The sequence below is a fragment of the Anabrus simplex genome, chromosome 1 (genome assembly GCF_040414725.1).
Source record: "Anabrus simplex isolate iqAnaSimp1 chromosome 1, ASM4041472v1, whole genome shotgun sequence".
In the NCBI taxonomy this organism is placed as follows: domain Eukaryota; kingdom Metazoa; phylum Arthropoda; class Insecta; order Orthoptera; family Tettigoniidae; genus Anabrus; species Anabrus simplex.
Window position 1 is genome coordinate 1,262,587,790 of NC_090265.1, and position 16,799 is coordinate 1,262,604,588.

The 16,799-nt window shown below is 39.4% G+C and overlaps 1 protein-coding gene across 3 annotated transcripts in view; it reads left to right on the top strand.

Annotated features, from left to right (window-relative positions):
* Positions 1-16,799, top strand: part of Hacd2 (3-hydroxyacyl-CoA dehydratase 2) — a 332,961-nt gene that overhangs the window by 49,080 nt on the left and 267,082 nt on the right. For all 3 annotated transcript variants that reach the window (XM_067152070.2, XM_067152072.2, XM_067152071.2), the window contains exon 3: positions 2,287-2,403. In XM_067152070.2, the coding sequence (XP_067008171.2) occupies positions 2,287-2,403 (117 nt within the window). The remainder of the gene's footprint in view (positions 1-2,286; positions 2,404-16,799) is intronic.

Here is a 16,799-nt window from a genome sequence, read left to right on the forward strand (position 1 = left end):
CCCCTATCTGCCACCTGGGACGCGCCTGATAGGGGAACAGGTAAGAAAGCCCCCACAGGAGTGTGATGTAAAATTCAGATTGTTTCTCACTTTCAGACGAAGTAAACTTAAAACTAGACTCTTTTGTTGAGTATGTAAAAAGCTAGATACTATCTGGTGGGCTGCAGTACCACATACATGTCAGTGGTGACACTGGCACACTGCTAGACAGTGTGCGACTCTGCATTTATTACCCGATACCAGAATCGATTCCGAGGAACTACTAGCACCATCTGTGATGTGGATATGTAAACACATGCAGCACGAATGTGTTCTGTAATGTGAGTTCGTTTTGGTTTATAGCCAGGTTTCTTTACAAGCATCCCTGCTCTCATTGTACTGTCATGGAGTTATACACTCTAATGCGACTGTAATTTGATCTGAAAATATGATTCTCTGTTTGAAACTAATCAAATTGTATGGATTGGAAACAAATCAAAACTTGTATGGGTATTATGACATAATATAACACTACTATTTCAACAAAATACAATTGTACCGAAGCGACAACCTTAACTAATGTTAAGCTGTGATGAAAACAAAAATAGTAATTCTGACAGTTTCTCATTATAATATTTAGCAGTAGTATGAAATTTCTTCTTCCTCTTCTTTTTCTTCATTTTCTACCAATTTTCCCACATTTGTGGGGTCGCGGGTGCGAACTGTATCACACATGTTGATTTGGCCTGGTTTTACAACAGGATGCCCTTCCTGATACCAACCCTGTATGGAGGGATGTAATCACTGATGCATGTTCCTGGGTTGGTTGATTGTGTAGTGTGTTGTCTGAATATGAAGAGGAAATGATGGGACAAACACAAACACCCAGTCCTCTGGCCAAAAGAACTAATCAGAGGCGATTAAAATCCCCCACCCGGCCAGGAATCGAACTCGGGACCCTCTGAAGCGAAGGCCTCAATGCTGACCATACAGCCAATGAGTCGGACAGTAACACGAAATGTTCATTGCAAATTAAATGTAACGGAAGACAGGTATGCTACGAAACAAGTGGTATACTTATTAAAAATGTGACTTAATTCCACAGATTAATACGTTTATACTAGTGATATTTGAAAACCACATTAGATAAATACAGTATTAGCATAAATAACAATGTTGATTGCTACACGCAGTGTCGAAATGTGTAATGTTATTTCCAGACTACCAGGATAAATTGTTATTTCATTAATATGTGGCAAAATTCATTCGTGATAACCAATAAGACATTTCACTGTATACAAAAGAAATAGTAAATATTGTACGTTCAAATTTGCCCCACTTATATACGGAAGACTCACTCTAGTGAGTGCGCCCAGCGCACTCTGGTGACGTAATCGGAAACCGATTCCTCGCATGCAACATTGAGTGCGACCGTGGAGTCGTAGGAACCGATTCTCGCTATTCCAGGCGTCATTCATGCATATCACTACTATATAGTGACAGATTCCTGCTATCATACCACTGGTGTGCAACCTTCACATTCCAGACAAGTGTGCGGCCTCCCTAATTTAGTTTTATAGCTAGTCCATTATTCGTTTGACAATTCACTTCCAATACTACTGTTAAATTTGGAGATACTATCCCATGCAATCTTTCGTTGACATAAGCAACTTTCTTTGCTTATGTACACGTTTGTTTACATACACGTCAGCATGATTTTGCCTTGATTCTTCTCCCTTTGTGCTATGCATAATTGGGATAGCAGCATATTTCACATCTTGAAGTGCCGATCCCAAAACTATGCCTGAATAATACCCACACACTCCTGCAGACCAGCACAGATTGTCAGTCTGTTTGCACGCTCACTAGAACACAGGCCTGATGACCAAAGATGTTACAGTCCCCTTAAAATCATAAGTACAATGGACTCCACATTAACACTTGCTATTAGATACTTCTTTTGTTTATGGGACCGACGACCAAGGGTATCTGAAGCTGATAAAATGGAAACAGAATACTAATATCAAACACAACATATTTTTCTTAGTGCAGCTGCCCATTGACAAATACAAAACCGATCTGGCAAGAATATTTCAGGGCAGCCTTTAACTGCTATCACAATAAATGGATCCTATGTTGTTTTTAAGATCAGAAATGAAAGCCCTTAATTACTGTTGGCTTGCTATTCTGATTTATTCACTTTCACGTATGAGAGAAATAATTTGTTGTTATTGGTGTAAAATATGGAATGTTTGATTTTTTAAATACTTTTTCCACCAGCTTTGAAATATGTTTGCTTTGTTTCAGAACCCTGATGTTACATTATTAGAAAAAAATTTGCAGTTTACTGCAGAAGGACATGGAGCTAAGGGTCCACATAATTATGGCTTCAGCCTCAACTTCCATTCAGCTGTTGATCCAGAAGTAAGTGAAGAGAGAGGAATTAATTGTTTTATTATAAGCATGCATAAAGAAAGTCCATAACACTGAGTGTTGCTCAGAACAGTCTATTGTTTATTATTCTTTGTGGATTTTTGCAGTAGGCTCTTTATATGGATTTGGCCTAGTTTTATGGCTGAGTACCCATTCTGACGGCAACCCTGTGTGGGAGGGATGTAAACACTATTGTATGTTTTGGCATGGAATACTTCTATACTTTTGGAAATATGCTTGGGCTGATTAGTGCTTGAATGAAGTAATCCTGGTGAGGGTCTCATACAGTGGAACCATACTCTAGTTGGGGTCTTACCAGAGACTCATATGCCCTCTCGTCTGCATCCTTACTACAATCCCTAAATACCTTCAGAACCATATGCAGATATCTGTACCCTTTTTCTGTTTATGTGTTTACCCCAATGTTGATCTTTTGTTGTATTAACACCTAGGTACTTACAATGATCTCCATAAGGACCTTTCACCCCATCAACGCAGTAATTAAAACTGAGAGGACTTCTCCCATTAGTGAAACTCTGAACCTGACTTTTAACCCCATTTATCATCATACCATTGCCTGCTGTCCATCTCACAACATCAAGGTCTTCTTGCACTTGCTCACAATCTTGTAACTGCAAAAAGCCCTGTTTCTCCCTGATTCCAGTTCTTTACTCATTCTTATAAGAAAATATTTAAGTTCCAATAATACTGCCTTGAGAAATTCCCCTCTTAATGATTACAGGATCAGATAATGCTTAAACTACTCTAATTCTCTGAGTTCTATTTTCTAGAAATATAGCTATTCATTCAGTCACTCTTTTGTCTAGTCCAGTTGCACTAATTTTTGCCAGTAGTCTCCCATGATCTATCCCATCAAATGCCTTACATTTATGTCAATCGCAATACAGTAGACTTGACGTCGTGAAGCTAAAATATCTGCCATATCTTGGCTGAAATCCTGCAAGTTGAGCTTCAGTGGAATAACCTTTCCTAAACCTAAAATGTCTTCTATCAAACCAGTTATTAATTTTGTAAACATATCTAATATAGCCAGAAATAATATTTTCCCAAAGCTTACATGCAACAAATGTCAAACTGACTGGCCTGTAATTTTTGGTTTTATGTTTATCACCCTTTTCTTTATACACAGCGGCTACTGAAGGAACTCTCCATTCGTTTGATATAGCTCCTTCATGCGAACAGTAATCAAATAAGTACTTAGATACGAGGTGTGTTCAAAAAAAGACCGAACTGTGGCTAGAAAAACTTTATTATGTAGCTTACATCATTTCACAGACTGTCCCCTTCAAAATAGTCCCCTGCACTATCAACAGCGTGTTGCCAACGTTTCTTCCACTTTTGGAATGCTTCCTGGAATGCACTTTCTTTGATGGCGCGAAGTTTCCTCGTCGCATTCTCCTTGATCTCTTCAATGTCTTGGAAACGATGTCCTTTCAAGGTGGTTTTCAATTTGGGGAATAAGAAAAAGTCTCCTGGAGCCAAGTCGGGAGAATAGGGCGGACGGGGCACAACAGGAATTTGGTGTTTTGCCAGATAACTGCGGACCGAGAGAGAGGCATGTGCTGGCGCATTGTCATGGTGCAACATCCAGGATTTGTTTTCCCACAGTTCAGGCCTCTTCCTATGCACAGCATCTCTCAAATGCGTTAAAACATTCTGGTACAGTTCTTTGTTCACTGTCTGGCCTGTCAAACGACGATTTCCACGAATCACTTCACGAACTCTCTCGACATGCCGGTCGTCTGTTGATGTGGAAGGTCGCCCAGGCCTAGGGTCTTCAGTGACAGACGTTCTACCGTCTTTGAAACGTTTAAACCACTCGTAGCATTCTGTACGACTCATGCATTCCTCTCCGTACGCTAGCTTCAACATTTCAAATGTTTCCACAAATGTTTTCCCAACTTTGAAGCAGAACTTCATGCACACGCGTTGTTCCTCAAGCTGTTTCGTTATAGAATTCGACGAACATGTGACACACGCAATCACTTCAGAGGCTCTAACTCAACTGATAATGCAGGCAATGGAATGCGGAAAGCAGCGGTCTGTTGTCAGAAGTTGCCGCTAGGCGCCGCCACAGTCACAACTCGCTCAATGTTGCGGTTTGCGCGCAATTTACAAAGTTCGGTCTTTTTTTGAACACACTTCGTATAATACTATATCCCAACCCATTCTTTAGTATAGATAGATAGATAGATAGATAGATAGATAGATAGATAGATAGATAGATAGACATGATTTATTTTAACTGGCAAAGTTAGGGACACGTGTCCCTGTCTTACACTTAACCAGTGAAATACATAATTAACATAAAAATATATAACATACTGAATAAATGAAAAAAGAGACTGAAACAAATTACTACGGTACTATGCCATCCTGCTGTACATAAAAATAACTATTATAATACACAATATAAATTAACATTTTGCTTCCTGCGAAGAAATTAACATACAACAAAGAACGAATTACAATTTCAATAATAATAATTATATTATTAATAATAATATAGATAAACCTACTAATATTTACAATTAATTTGTCCAATTCCAGAAGTATATCACATTGACGAATGTTCAGTTTTCATGTGTTTACTGTGGGTGAAAAACATTGCAAAATGGGGATAGGGATAAGGATAACTATGCAGGAAAACCACAGCTGAGTACTTTCTAACACTACTGAATAATAATAATAATAATAATAATAATAATAATAATAATAATAATAATAATAATAATAATAATAATAATAATAATAATAATAAGAAGAAGAAGAAGAAGAAGAAGAAGAAGAAGAAGAAGAAGAAGAAGAAGAAGAAGAAGAAGAAGGAGAAGAAGAAGAAGACTGTCACACTACGAGCTCGTTTCATAGAGATATTTTGAACACGTACTTTTAAATCTTCCATGGTTTGATATCCCTCTGACCTCCTGCGGAAGGAAGTTCCATTCACGGCTGGCCACAACAGTGAAGGAATTGTTGTAGGTTGAGGATTTATGCTTAGAAATAGCGAGCAGTGTCGAGCTCAGCGCTGGTGTTTTTATCATTGTGTTCAGAAAGGCTATGAAATCGTTCATACAGGTAAGATGGGGATTGTAAGGTAAGGATTCGGTGCAATGAAGTCAGGGTATGCAGCTTGCGTATGTCTTCAAGGCGTAGCCAACCGAGGTCGACGTAAGACTGGGTAACATGATCTGAAATTTCAGATTACATATAAATCTTACACAGGCATTCTGTGCACGTTGTAGTTTATCTCGAAGCTCGGTTTTCACATCTTTGTAAACTACATCACAATAATCGAATATTGGAAGAATGAGGGTTTCAACTAGTTTCTTCTTTAAACTGAACGGAAAAGTAAATTTGAAATTATTTAATGTGTGCAACGTAGCAAAAACTCGTCTACTCACAGATATTATCTGATCCGTCCACGAGAGGTGCTGGTCAGTGGTTACTCCGAGATTTTTTACGCTCTTGCAAAAGGGCAAAACTTGATTTTGAAGTTTTTTTTTTTTTTTTTGCTAGGGGCTTTACGTCGCACCGACACAGATAGGTCTTATGGCGATGATGGGATAGGAAAGGGCTAGGAGTTGGAAGGAAGCGGCCGTGGCCTTAATTAAGGTACAGCCCCAGCATTTGCCTGGTATGAAAATGGGAAACCACGGAAAACCATTTTCAGGGCTGCCGATAGTGGGATTCGAACCTACTATCTCCCGGATGCAAGCACACAGCCGCGCGCCTCTACGCGCACGGCCAACTCGCCCGGTGATTTTGAAGTTGTACATCGGAGATGGACATGCGGAAATTGTCGGAAATAAGTCTTGGGTGGGCAATTACTATAGTTTGGGACTTTTTTGGGTTCAAAATAAGTCCATGCTGGTAAGACCATTTACTTATGGCCTCTAGATCCATTTTAATTTTCTCGATTGCTGTCAAAACGTTTGTTGGTTTTGCATGGATGTACAATTGTACGTCGTCAGCATAGATGTGACGTTTACAATGTGTCAGCTGTTTAGCTAGGTCGTTGATATAGACAGAAAATAGCAAAGGAGCAAGGGTTGACCCTTGTGGGACACCTCTTTTTACATATTGCCACGAAGAAAATGCACCTTGATTGGTGACACGTTGTTGACGTTCGTGTAAATAAGCTCCCAACCATCTCAGAGTACTGTAGGAGAACCCTAGGTGATAAAGTTTGGATAGGAGCAACTCATGGTCTACAGAGTCAAATGCTTTGCTGAAGTCCAATAATACTAGGATAGTCAGTTTTTGCTCGTCAATAGCCTGTCTTATATCGTCGGTCACGCTTAGTAAGGCAGTACATGTATTGTGATTGCGTCGGAAACCTGACTGGTATGGGTCTAATATGTCGTGGTCGTTGAGATAGTTGGTGATTTGATTATGCACTATGTATTCGAGTCCCTTGGCTACTATTGACAGTAAGTATATTTATAGGTCTGTAGTCACTGTTTAGTCTAGGAGATTTTATCTTTGGTGAAGGATGCACCAGGGCCATTTTCCAGACAGTTGGAAATACACTATTTTGAAGGGAGAAATTGTATATGAATGTCAATACTGGAATAATAGCGTCGATAATTTTCCTTAGCATTATAATACATATATTGTCCACCACTGTGGATTTAGTTTTGATTCGCATGATAGCCGCTTTCACTTGAAGGGGTGAGACATAACTAAAATAAAATTTGTCTCTGCCTACGGGTGGTGTGTTGTAATTTGCACACAAAAGATTTTCTTTTGCTTCTTCGTTTAATTGTACATGGGAGGATATGAAGTGATTATTCAGTTCATCAAGAGAAGCTTCCAAATCGTCTACCTTGTCCGGTTTATTTAGTCCAAAATGGCAGATTGACTTCCATAAAGTAGCGGGTCTTACGTCAGGTTTTATAAGGTCAATTGTCAATTCCAGCTGCTTTTCTAATTTTCAACTTCTATATCTTATTGTAAATGTCATTGTTATCATAGATAAATTTCAATACATGAGTACTAGTCATCTCCTCTATCTGGACATTATCCTTGTAACCAGCAATCTTTACATACTGTTGACTGAATACTCTTCTGCCTTGGGCAGTTCCACACATACTTACTCCCCTTGTTCAGTAATGATTTCTGGAATGTCCTTCTTGGAACCTGTTTCTACCTTGAAGTAACCTATATGTACTCTTCCTTTTTCACTAAAATTTGTATGGCTGCTAATTATGCGTGCCATCATGTTATCTTTAGCTGAATTCTTTGCTAACTTCAATTTCTCCTTACCTCCACAACCATTGCTAACTCTATTCCTTTCCAACCTCCACTTCCATTTTAGTCTCTTTACTTCTGTGTTATAATATAGTGAGTCTACTGTTCCTTATCACCTTTAAAGAAATGTACCTGTTTTCACATTCCTCAACAATTCCTGAAATCCATCACGCAGTCTGTTCATATTTTTATTTACCGTTTTCCACCGATCATAATTTCTTTTCAAAAACTCCTTCATGCCTGTCTTTTCAGTCATGGTACTGCATAATAGTCCTACTTTTACAAATTTTTTTCCATCAGATTTACTTTCAACTACAACAAAAACAGCTTCATGATCACTGATACCATCTGTTACTTCAGTTTCTCTATAGAGCTTATCTGGTTTTTCTGGCACCATGTCCAGAATATTCTTCTCTCTAGTTGGTTCCATCATTTTCTGATTCAGCTGTCCTTCCCACATTAACTTATTTGCCATTTGTAGGTCATGCTTCCTGTTAGCAGTACCTTCTCAGTTGACATTTGGTAAATGGAGATCACCAAGATCACCCGCTACAATCATGTTCCTTTCCATATCTTTTGCCACTTAGCTGATTATCTTATCAAATAATTCTGAATCAGCATTTGTGCCACCTTTTCCAGGTCTGTACACTCCAAAAATAACAAGTTGCCTATTATCTTTAGATATGTGCCTAACACCTGCAATTTCATGTTTGTCATCTTTAAATTTTCATAGCTTACAAATTCTTCTTTCACCAGAATGAATACTCCCTCTGCTACTATAAACGATCTACGATAAACACTCCAGTTCCATGAGAAAATTTCTGCATCCATTATATCATTTCTCAGCCATAATTCAACTCCTGTTATAATATATAGGCCGGCCCCGTGGTTTAGGGGTAGTGTGCTTGCCTCTTACCCGGAGGCCCCGGGTTCGATTCCCGGCCAGGTCAGGGATTTTTACCTGGACCTGAGGGCTGGTTCGAGGTCCACTCAGCCTACGTGATTAGAATTGAGAAGCTATCTGTCGGTGAGATAGCGGCCCCGGTATAGAAAGCCAAGAATAACAGCCGAGAGGATTTGTTGTGCTGACCACACAACACCTCGCCTTCGGGCTGTGCAGCGGTCGCTTGGTAGGCCAAGGCCCTTCAAGGGCTGTAGTGCCATGGGGTTTGGTTTGGTTTTATAATATATGGTAAGTATATATCTGTTAGACATTTGGGAGATAGTGGGTTCCAAACCTATTGTCGGCATCTCTGAAGACGGGTTTCCATGGTTTCCCAATTTTACACCAGGCAAATGCTGGTGCTGTACCTTAATTAAGGCCACAGCCGCTTTCTTCCCACTCCTAGCCATTTTCTATCTCATCATCGCCATAAGACCTATCTCTGTCAGTGCAAGGGAAAGCTAATTGTAAAAAACATATAACTTATATATTTAATTACATAATTATATTCCTTTCAATCAATCAGTCAATAAATAAATAAATAAATCAATTAATCACCACCAATCTGCATTTAGGTGCCGGTCCCCTGGTGTAGGGGTAGCGTGCCTGCCTCTTACTTGGAGGCTCCGGGTTCGATTCCTGGCCAGGTCAGGGATTTTTACCTGGACCTGAGGGCTGGTTTGAATCCACTCAGCCTACGTGATTGGAATTGAGGAGCTATCTGATGGTGAGATAGCGGCCCTGGTCTTGAAAGCCAAGAATAACAGCTGAGGATTTGTTGTGCTGACCACACGGCACCTCGTAATCTACAGGCCTTTCGGGCTGAGCAGCAGTCGCTTGGTAGGCCAAGACCCTTCAAGGGCTGTAGTGCCATGGGGTATGGGGGGTATAATCTACATTTAGGGCAGTCTTCCAGACGGCAGATTCCCTGTCTGTTGTTTACCTAGCCTTTTCTTAAATAATTGCAAATAATTTTTAAATTTATTGAACATCTCCCTTGGTAAATTATTCCAATCCCTAATTCCTCTTCCTCTAAACAAATATTTGCTCTAGTGTGTCCTCTTGAATTCCAACTTTATCTTCATATTGTGATCATTCCTACTTATAAAAACACCACTCAGAGTTATTCGTCTACTAATGTCATTCCATGCCATCTCTCCTCTGACAGCTCAGAACATACCACCTAGTCGAGCAGCTCGTTTCCTTTCTCCTAAGTTGTCCCAGCCCAAACTTCGTAACATTTTCGTAATGCTACTCTTTTGTTGGAAATCACCGAGAACAAATTAAGCTGCTTTTCTTTGGAAATTTTCCAGGACTCGAATCAAGTAATCCGTGTGAGGGTACCATACTCTAGTTGGGATCTTACTAGAGACTTATATGCCCTCTCCTTTACATCATTACTACAACCGCTAAATTCCCTCATAGCCCTATGCAGAGATTTGTACCCTCTATTTACAATCCTGTTTATGTGATTATCTCAATGAAGATGTTTCCTTTTATTAACACCTAGGTATTTACAGTGATCCCCATAAGAAACTTTCACCCCATCAATGCAGTAATTAAAACTGAGAGGACTTTTCCTATTAGTGAAACTCACAACCTGACTTTTAACTCATTTTATTATCATACCATTGCTTGCTGCCCATCTGGCAACATTGTTAAGGTCTCTTTGCTGTTGGTCACAATCTTGTAATTTACTGGTATTTATTATTCTATACAGTATAACATCATCTTCAAAAAGCCTCATCTGTGGATCCAGTTCTTTACTCATATCATTTATGTATCATGTATGTAAGAAAACATAAAGGTCCAATAATACTGCCTTGAGGAATTCTCCTCTTGATGATTACTGGACCAGATAATGCTTTCTTTAGAATACCTCTACAGTTCAGCACTATCATTTTTTTGTCATCCCTGCTTGACTTCCAGATCCTTGTACCCTTATCATCACTGCTTCCTAGTCCACCCCGGTTCCCTGAGTTACCTCCATATAACCCTTATAAACAAACTTCTTAACTTATATATACCACTGTGGTTCGAGTGAAAGCCATCTGAGCGCAAGTTCCTATCTCCTGCTCTCCTGTTCGGATCCAGAAATATTGTTTCCATTTTTCCACATACCCATTCTGTTGTCTCATTTAAATCCCTGATCATCTTCCCGTCAGTACCCTCCTATGCAGTATTCCACTGGTAATATTCTCTACTTCCTTAAACTTCATCTGTGCTGCATTTTACCAGATCCCACACATCCCCAACTATGTTGGTGCTATTGTATTGAGAAGCTATCTTTGACCCATTGTAAGTGCTTTCTGAATCTGTCATCCTCATTATAATTATAATTTCTCCTTATCCAGCCAGGTTGGGCCATTTATGGTACTTCTCCACTTTCCTTCCTCCTTCTTCCTTTCTTCTTCTGTAATTCTGTTTCATTCCAAGCTCCTAATTCTTATACTGATCTTGATCAAATCTATTCGTCTTGCTCTGGGTCTCACTTTGCTCGCTTTCTTTAAAACTTTGTCTTCATCATCTGTTTTGGTATCCTTTTCTCCTCCATTTTCTTTACATGTCCAAACCATCTTAGTCTATTCTTCTCATTTCTATCATTCCTTCCGGACATCTTCATTTCTCACTCTATCTTTCCCTGTCTTTCTGTCACACTTCTTGTGAATTTCATTTCACTGGCTTTCTCTCACTGCCCAGGTCTCCACTGTATATTTCAGCATGGGTGTTGATTATGTAGTTCATCTTGTATATCAATTCCTTCATCCAAATTAGATTCTGTACATTCTGGTAGAATGCATTTACCTGTTGCACCCTTTTGCTTTTCTTTAATTCAGTCTTGTATAGTGCATTAGTTTGCGTCCTAGGTATTTGAAACTGTCCAAATTTCAAGGTTCTTAACTCCAATATTTATGATTCCTTTCCCTACTCTGTCTCCTCTTATCATCACCATCGTCTTGCTCTCCCCCACATTAAATTTCCTACTATATATCATACTTCCTCCCCTGCAAACCATGTGGCCTTGCACGGTGGGGAGACTTGTGTGTCCCAATGATGCAGATAGCTGAGCCGCAGGTGCAACCATATCGGATGGGTATCTGTCCAGAGACCAGACTAACAATGGTTCATCGAAAGGGGGGTAGCAGCCTTTCGGAAGTTGCAAGGGCGGCAATCTAGATGATTGACTGATATGGTATTGTAATTATACTCAACATGGCTTAGCTGTCTTGATACTGCATGTCATAGAAAGAAAGAGATCCACCTTATCAATACTAAATTTAGTATTGATAAGGTGGATACTAAATTTAGTATTGATAAGGTGGATCTCTTTCTTTCTATGACATACTATAGATATCAATACGGAACATCATGAAATTTATTAATCAAGTCTTGATACTGCTACACGGCGGAAAGCAACGGGAAACTACAGTCGTAGCTAACTCCCAAGGACATGCAGCTCTCTCTGTTTGAATATTGTACTGATGATGGCTTCCTCCTGGGTAAAATATTCCAGAGGTAAACTAGTCCCCCATTCGGATCTCCAGGGGGGGACTACACGAGAGGGGGCGATCATCAGGAAGATGGATACTGACATTCTTTGGAGTGTGGAATGTTACAAGTTTGAATCGTTGTGGTAGGTTAGAGAATCTGAAAAGGGAGATGAATAGACTAAAGTTAGATATAGTTGGTATAAGTGAAGTACGTTGGCAGGAAGGGCAGGAATTTTGGTCAGGTGACTACGGAATTATCAACACAAAATCAAATAGGGGAAATACAGGAGTTGGTTTAATAATGAATAAGAAAATAGGGCAGCGGGTAAGCTACTTTGACCAGCATATGAAAGAATTATTGTCGGCAAGATAAACACCAAACCAATGCCCACCACAATAGTGCAGGTCTATATGCCTAGTAGTTCAGCGGATGATGAGGAAATCGAAGGAATATATGAAGAAAGAGAAGATTTAATACAGTATGTAAAAGGTGATGAGAATCTGATTGTGATGGGAGACTGGAATGCAGTAATAGGTCAAGGAAGCTAAGGTAATACTGTAGGAGAATTCGGATTGGGACAAAGGAACAGAAAAGGAAGTCGGCTGATTGAATTCTGCACTGATCATAATTTAGTCTGTGCCAATACTTGGTTCAAATGCCACAAACGACGGCTGTATACGTGGACGAGACCTGGAGACATTGGAAGGTATCAGATAGACTTCATTATGATTAGACAGAGATTCAGAAACCAGGTGTTGGATTGCAAAACTTTCCCAGGAGCAGACGTGTACTCTGACCACAACTTGTTGGTTATGAAATGCCATTTGAAGTTGAAGAAATTGAAGAAAGAAAGGAATTCAAGGAGATGGGATCTAGACAAGTTGAAAGAAAAGTGTGTGGGGGATTGTTTCAAGGAACATGTTGCACAAGGACTAAATGAAAAGGCTGAAGGAAACACAATAGAGGAAGAGTGGATAGTCATGAAAAATGAAGTCAGTAGGGCTGCTGAAGAAATGTTACGAAGGAAGAAAAACTCAACTAAGAATCAGTGGATAACTCAGGAGATACTAGAACTGATTGATGAACAACAAAAATACAAGAATGCTAGAAATGAAGAGGGCAGAAAAGAATATAGGCGATTAAAGAATGAAGTGGATAGAAAGTGCAAGGTAGCTAAGGAAGAATGACTGAAAGAGAAGTACAAGGATGTCGAAGATTGTATGGTCCTAGGAAAGGTAGATGCTGCATACAGGAAAATCAAGGACACCTTTGGAGAAAGGATATATAGGTTTATGTATATTAGAGTTCAGATGGAAAGCCACTTTTAGGGAAAGAAGACAAAGCAGAAAGATGGCAGGAACGTATCCAACAGTTGTATCAAGGTAAAGATGTAGATGCTTTGATTCTGGAACAAGAAGAGGCTGTTGATACTGATGAAATGGGAGACCCATTTTTGAGGTCAGAGTTTGACAGAGCTCTGAGAGACCTAAATAGGAACAAGGCACCTGGAATTGATGACATTCCGTTTAAATTACTGACTGTCTTAGGAGAAACCTGCATGGCAAGGTTATTCCATTTAATGAGTAAGATTTATGAGACAGAAGTGCCATCTGATTTTCGGCCGAATGTTGTTATACCTATTACCAAGAAAACCGGTGCTGACAAGTATGAAAACGACTGTACCATTAGTTTAGTATCTCATACCTGCAAAATTTTAACACGTATTATTTACAGAAGAATAGAAAGACAAATTTAAGCTGAGTTGGTAGAAGATCAATTTGGCTTCAGAAGAAATGTAGGAACACGTGAAGTAATCCTGACTTTAGTCTGATCTTAGAGGATCGAATTAAGAAGGATAAGCCAACGTTCATGGCGTTCGTAGCTCTAGAAATGGCATTCAGTAACGTTGAAAGGACCAAGCTATTTAAGATACTGAAGGTGATAGGGATCATATACCGAGAATGAAGAATTATCTACAATCTGTATACAAATCAGTCTGGAGTGATAAGAATCGAGGGCTTCAAAAAAGACGCAGCGATCCAGAAAGGATGAGGCAGGGCTGCAGTTTATGCCCCCTCCTTTTCAATGTTTACATATAACAGGCAGTAAAGGAAATCAAAGAGGAATTTGGAAATGGAATCACAATCCAAGAAGAGGAAATCAAAACCTTGAGATTTTCCGATTATATTGTTATTTTATCTGAGACTGCAAAAGATCTTGAGAAGTTGCTGAATGGTATGGACTACATCTTGGGTAAGGAGTACAACATGAAAATAAATAAGTCCAAAAAAAAGAGTGCAGTCGAACGAAGTGAGGTGATGCAGGAAATATTAGATTAGGAAATGAAGTGCTAATACAAGTAGATGAATATTGTTACTTGGGTAGTAAAATAAGTAACGATGGCAGAAGTAAGGAGGATATAAAGTGCAGACTGGCACAAGCAAGGAAGAGCTTTCTTAGGAAAAGAAATGTGCTCACTTCAAACATTGATATAGGAATTAGAAATTTTTTTCTGAAGACTTTTATCTAGAGCGTGGCATTGTATGAAAGTGAAACATGGAGATAACTAGCTCAGAAGGAAAGAGTAGAAGCTTTTGAAATGTGGTGTTACAGAAGAATGCTGAAGGTGAGATGGATAGATCGAATCATGAATGAAGAGAGATACTGAATCAAATTGGTGAGAGGAGATAGATTTGGCTAAATTTGACTAGAAGAAGTGATAGAATGATAGGACACATCTTGAGACACCCAGGACTTGTTCAGTTGGTTTTTGAAGTAAGCGTAGGCGGTAAGAACGGTAGGGGTAGACCAAGGTATGAATATGTCAAGCAGATTAGAGCAGATGTAGGATGCAATAGTTACGGCCAGTATTCAGGAGATAGTGGGTTCGAACCGCACTGTCGGCAGCCCTGAAGATGGTTTTCTGTGGTTTCCCATTTTCACACCAAGCAAATTCTGGGGCTTACCTTAATTAAAGCCACGGACGCTTCCTTCCCACTCCTAGCCTTTTCCTGTCCCTTGGTTGCCGTAAGAAAAAGCCTTACATCTGATATGTTTTTAGGCCTATCTGTGTCAGTGCGACGTAAAGCAACTTGCAATAATTACGTAGAAATGAAAAAGGTAGCACAGGATAGGGTGGCATGGAGAGTTGCATCAAACCAGTCTAAGGACTGATGACTAAAACAACAACAACACCACCACCACCATTTCATAGTTTTGTCATTCAATATGTCCAGATGTGCTTGTACTTCCTTAGTGTCCATTCCCCACACCACAATATCATCAGCAAATGGCATTCATTATCTTCATCGTTCTTTCACCAAATACATCTTTCGACTTCTTCATAATTTCATCCATTACCAATGTAAATAATAGTGATGACAGCATGACAGCATGCTTCCCTATCTTAGCGCAGTGACGTTCCTAAACCATATTGTCCTCCAAACGTAGGTCTGGACACATCTAAAACATTTGCCATATATTTATTGCACGTAGAATTTTTGTGGGCTGTTTGCCAACCCCCTTTCTCACCATTGCTTACCATACCTTTTCTCCTGGTACATTATTATGTCTTTACTATATTGAGAAATGTCATCACTAGATCTTTGCCATACTCCCAGTGACTTTCCATCAACTATTTCATACTAAAGATGGGATCCACTGTTGATCTGCCATTTCTAACTGTCTTTCCACCTTTTCTCTCAGTCTCGTTTCTATTATCCTTTACTTTTTTTTTAACTTGTGATATATCGTGTGATTCCTCGATAGTTATCACATACTTTCTTGTCCTCCTTAAACACTGGTATTATTGTTCGCTTTTCCCAATCCTGTGGCACATATACATTTTACCAATTTATATGGCAATTGTAGGCCAACGGCCCTTTATCATCTCCATGCTTATTTAATCTATCCAACTGTTTTTTCCACTTTCATTCTTTTGACTGCTAGTTCCACTTCTAACATAGTAATATACCTCTCTCCTTTTAAGTCCACACCCTGCACTACTAGCATCTTTTCTGTGATATTTTCCACATTTAATAGTTTGTCTCTTCTGTCTGTGTTGATAACTCTTCACTCTCAAACAATTATGGGGCAGCATTCTTGTACACCGAGGAGAAGTTTACGCAGCGGAAATCGATAATATTATTATTACAATTATTATGCTGCTGATTCTGGACCTCGAACAAAACTGACCGAAAACCAGTCATTAGCTGGCCTTGGGTCTCATAAGCCAAATGAACTAAGCGTAAGAGAGTAAGCCACAAATAATTTAATCAAGATGTAAGATTGAATGAGAGATTTATTCTAATAAAACACCAAGAAAAATAATGACCCTAGGAAAAGGATTGAGAACAATATCATTGCAATTCTTACATCAGTCATTCATCATCACCAAGACCGACTACAAATATTGCAGTCTACTCCGAATCAGTTTCATTCCTTGTGCAATATCTTTTTCTTTTTTTTTTTGCTAGGGGCTTTACGTCGCACCGACACAGATAGGTCTTATGGCGACGATGGGATAGGAAAGGCCTAGGAGTTGGAAGGAAGCGGCCATGGCCTTAATTAAGGTACAGCCCCAGCATTTGCCTGGTGTGAAAATGGGAAACCACGGAAAACCTTTTTCAGGGCTGCCGATAGTGGGATTCGAACCTACTATCTCCCGGATGCAAGCTCACAG